General features: G+C 37.8%; 1 protein-coding gene across 1 annotated transcript; it reads right to left on the bottom strand.

Moving 5' to 3' along the window:
* Positions 1-231: 231 nt before the first annotated feature.
* Positions 232-3,609, bottom strand: LOC142462932 (hemoglobin subunit beta-2-like). Its single transcript, XM_075565147.1, has 4 exons — positions 3,517-3,609; positions 3,219-3,349; positions 1,555-1,777; positions 232-408 (listed from the first exon to the last, which is right to left on the bottom strand). Exons 1-4 carry the CDS (start codon positions 3,532-3,534, stop codon positions 280-282), a joined length of 501 nt encoding a protein of 166 aa, XP_075421262.1. The 5' UTR covers positions 3,535-3,609; the 3' UTR covers positions 232-279.
* Between the last annotated feature and the right edge of the window lie 1,273 nt (positions 3,610-4,882).

Genomic DNA, 4,882 nt, shown 5'->3' with positions numbered 1-4,882 from the left:
ATTCTCTTTCTTAACAATATACCTTATCCCTACCTACAGCCCCAGTGTTTAGCTGAAACAGAAGCCACGTGTTTCTCTTATATATTTATCTGAACAAATCTGAAGTTTTAAATCCGGTATACTGTACATAGAAGTATTATTACATATTCACTTAATAGCAGAGATGTATATTAAATGTACTTTTTATTATAAAGTTGTTATAGTATGTACATACAATGAGCTGCAATCTCAGCTATTACCATGGAATGCAAATTTCTGAACAAAAAGTGGTGCACACATTTAATGATAGCTTTGGTTAAGACCAGCAACCAGAACTGCAATAAATTTCTCCCAGGCAGCTTGAACTTGAGGAGTGAAAGCAGATCCCAGTTTAGAAGCCAAGACGACCACCAACATTTCTCCAAGGCGCTGGAAATAAAAAACAAAACATTATTATTCATTTATTTCTTCAATGCTGAGATTTTGTCTGACATCAATGTTTCATCAATTAATTTTATAAACCTATAATTCATAAATACATTTTTAAATATTATATATATATATATATATATACATATATATATATATATATATATGGTATTATTTATGAATTGTAGGTTTATAAAGTTAATATAATATTTGCATACCATTATAGTATCTTGCAAAGTTGTAAATTGTAACATGTGCAAATCCCCCAAAAAGGGACAGTGACAGTATTGAACAAACTGGAGTATATTGAGCCTCTAATGGCTTTCAATACAATTAGGCAATATCACTAAAAAAAGCCAAATTGTCCCTCAAAAACATAATGCATTCTACATTTTGGATAACATCGGCCAACACTACCTGGGATGAGGGGTTCAATTAATTACCACGTGAGAAATTACCAGTCTCACGGCTGCAAAACAGAGGTAAAACTTTGTCTCTATTTTTGTTACCCTAAGTTTGTGGCCCAGCTAGCGCTGGCCGCGCTCATGTTTGAGTGGTGACGTCACCAACTCTCCAAGCATAAGTGCGGGTGTCCTGCAAATTTTGCAAGCGCACGGGGGGTTGCATGGGGGCCTATTGAGTGCGCTTTGAAAACACTTTTTTTGACTTCCCAAGTGCCAAGCTTGGGAGAGCGTGTGTACCCACACACGTCCCCAGATACGCGCGCCGCGTATGTGGGGACGTGAGAATTCACTTTGCACAAAGTGAACTCGGCAAACGCCACCCGCTCAGCGCTAGCGGGGACGCAGCCTTATTCGGTGTGTTTATTTACCATTTTGGTCATGTGTGCATTTCTGTTGACATTGTGTTTATACACATATTGCACTGATATATGTATCTCATTTAAATCAGTAAAAATTTATTTTTGACGGATTCTTGTCATATTTTGTCTTTGAGTGCTGGGAACATCACCTGTTCTTGTTCTATCAATTAAGGAAATGGGGTTCCGTTTATTGCTCCCGTTGCACCACCCTGGATATATTTCCATGATTGTTCCACTAGAAGTACTGTTTGATCTCTATACATTTAGTAAACAACTGTAATTCAGTGATTGTCAGGATAAAATAGATATTACCAAGTACTTACCTTAAAGTTTTCAGGATCCACAAGCAGCTTCTTGGCGTGAATCTCACTGAGGCCGGCAAGAGAGCTCTTCATGTCATCCAGATGTTGAACTGTGGTACTTACTGCGGTCAGGACCGTCTTGCCGTGGGCGCGCACCTTAGCATTTCCAGCAATAGCGGTTGGGTTGGAAAGGTTTCCAAAAGTGCTGAAATATCTCTGAGTCCAGGGATACACAATCAGCAGCCTAGAGAGAGAGAACACAAGTTTAGGAATAAGTCCACACATCAGAGTTAGGGATCAAAATGATCAGATTGTTTCAATTGCTGAGGATTTATACAATGTTTAAATAATGATACATTAATAACATAAAGGTGCAGTACCACTTACATCTAATGTCCAAATTACAGACTAATGTCTGGGAGAAGGGGGGGTGAGTGAGAGAGAGAGGAGGGTGAGAGAGGAGGAGAGGGGAGAATTGAGTGAGAGAGGAAGAGGCGGAATTGAGTGAGGGAGGAGAGGGGAGAATTGAGTGAGAGAGGACTAAGTAAGAGAGGAGGGGAGAATTGAGTGAAAGACAAGGGGAGGAATTCCGTGAGATAGGAATGGGAGAATTGAGTGATAGAGGAGGAGGGGGGATTGCGTGAGAGAGGAGGGGGGGTTGTTTGTGTAAGAGAGCAGTAGGTTTGTCACCACTGGTCTAATAATTTAACAGTTAGTGATTTCCACTTTGTAAAATAAAATACGCATTTTTGAAAACAAAATTAAATTATTTTGTAAATTATGTTTTTTTCTTTCTTTGTTTTCAGTTACAATAAGGACTTTTATACCAGAGAGATAATCTTGTTTGCTCCACCTCAAGGATTGCTGTAGGTAATCAGGATGACTGAAGTAATTCCATGCCTCTGTGCCAATAAGGAAAAGGCCCCCAATAAAGGATCAATAAGGCATAGATAATCCAAACTGTAAATGCAGGTTCTACACATTGTCAGCAGCAACTTTCTGAAATTATTAAAATATTTATACTTGCCCGATATATTAAAACATATTATATGTTAAAATCACATACTGTACAGGAGGTATATATATATAATATGTTTTAATATATCAGTTAGAGTTAATATAGTTAAATATATTCAGTATAAATATATATGCTGACAATTGGTGTAAACATATCACTTTTAGTTCAATTTGGTTGTATGTTGGACAGCATCTTAATGACGTATTTGCACTAGAATAAAAAACAAATCTTTATTTTTTCCTAAATGTGTAATGCATAAAACCAAAATGCAAAATACATATTTTTTTTGCATCTACTTCTAACGAACATATTATGCCAGTTTCTTCAATTTCTTGTTTATTTTTAGTGTAGCATTCCTAATATATCTTTTTGTATATATTGTCTTTAAATGGGGAATAATATTTTATATTTCCTCTTCTGAAATAATAGTTTGCTGAGTACTTGCATATTGCATGATTTTTACAGATAACTAAGTATATAAAACTTATTTTTTAGGTATGTGTATGTTTAAAAGGATCATTTGGAAATTGCACTAGATGTATTCAAGAAAATAACATTTTATATTATTGTTGTAGGCATGTGTTTGTGTATTTATGATCATTTACATATACTATATTGCTGTCTCGAAATACTTACAAGAAATGAAATAACACTATATTTTACATACCTGGTCAGTGCATCCTGGCCGTCCTGCTCAACGCTGACTTTCTGCCATACTGATGTAATGGCTGCTTTCTCTGCGGCTGTCCATTGAACCATGGTGGCTGTCGTTAGAGCGAGTTGGTAGAACTGATGATTCTAATGGGAGAAGTATAATGCTCTGGGAAATACTGTATGAGTTCTCTCCCCTCAGATTTATAGGAGGTTTTACTAGGCCGTGCCCATATTGCATTAATGCTGTGTCACCCTTACTCTCCCACCCTCCCATTCTACTCAAGACTGATAAGTCAAATCATTTCACTGACCTTGCATTTCAGTATCATGTCTGGTCCATACCGCAACTTTTTGTTGTTGCCGCTGTTTCTATGTATGTTCTTACAGTATGCTGATCCCACAAAACGTCTCCATTGTAATGTGCAAAAGTACAGTGGAGATAAGAAAAAGAAAGAACAGTTTATTCATAAAGCGTTTTACCAGAAAGTAATACATTGAGAGTTACCTCTCATTTTCAAGTATGTCCATGCTACAGTATATGACAGATAAAACTGTTACAATAGAAAATAATTAGGCCCAGAAGGTGCGATTCCATAAAACATCTTCTGGCTCCAGAAATACCTTTGGAATAGCACTGCTTAGTAATTTAAATGACCCTCAATACCCAAATTGAGATTATACATTGTAATGAGCACTCATAGTAATGGGCACACATTGTATTGGGCACACATTGTATTGGGCACACATTGTATTGGGCACACATTGTATTGGGCACACATTGTAAAGGGCACACATTGTATTGGGCACACATCGTATTGGGCACACATTGTAATGGGCACACATTGTATTGGCCACACATAGTAATGGGCACACATTGTATTGGGCACACATTGTATTGGGCACACATTGTAATGGGCACACATTGTATTGGGCACACATTGTATTGGGCACACATAGTAATGGGCACACATTGTATTGGGCACACATTGTATTGGGCACACATTGTATTGGGCACACATAGTTATGGGCACACATTGTATTAAGCAAATAATGTAATGGGCACACATTGTATTGGGCACACATAGTAATGGGCACACATTGTATTAAGCAAATAATGTATTGGGCACACATTGTAATGGGCACACATTGTAATGGGCACACATTGTATTGGGCACACATTGTAATGGGCACACATTGTATTGGGCACACATAGTAATGGGCACACATTGTATTAAGCACACAATGTAATGGGCACACATTGTATTGGGCACACATTGTATTGGGCACACATTGTAATGGGCACACATTGTATTGGGCACACATTGTATTGGGCACACATAGTAATGGGCACACATTGTATTGGGCACACATAGTAATGGGCACACATTGTATTGGGCACACATTGTAATGGGCACACATTGTATTGGGCACACATTGTAATGGGCACACATTGTATTGGGCACACAATGTAATGGGCACACATTGTATTGGGCACACATTGTATTGGGCACACATTGTAATGGGCACACATTGTAATGGGCACACATTGTATTGGGCACACATAGTAATGGGCACACATTGTATTTAGCACACAATGTAATGGGCACACATTGTAATGGGCACACATTGTATTGGGCACACATTGTATTAAGCACACAATGTAATGGGCACACATTG

Source organism: Ascaphus truei, chromosome 11, assembly GCF_040206685.1.
Source record: "Ascaphus truei isolate aAscTru1 chromosome 11, aAscTru1.hap1, whole genome shotgun sequence".
In the NCBI taxonomy this organism is placed as follows: Eukaryota; Metazoa; Chordata; class Amphibia; order Anura; family Ascaphidae; genus Ascaphus; species Ascaphus truei.
Note: the sequence above shows the minus strand (reverse complement) of the source record. Positions and strands in the feature narration are given on the sequence as shown.

Coding starts and splice junctions, on each gene's coding strand:
- LOC142462932 (XM_075565147.1), bottom strand. Junction 1,778..3,218: donor GGCCAGGATGCACTGACCAG/GTATGTAAAATA, acceptor CTCTCTCTCTAG/GCTGCTGATTGTGTATCCCT. Junction 409..1,554: donor TGGATCCTGAAAACTTTAAG/GTAAGTACTTGG, acceptor TTTTATTTCCAG/CGCCTTGGAGAAATGTTGGT.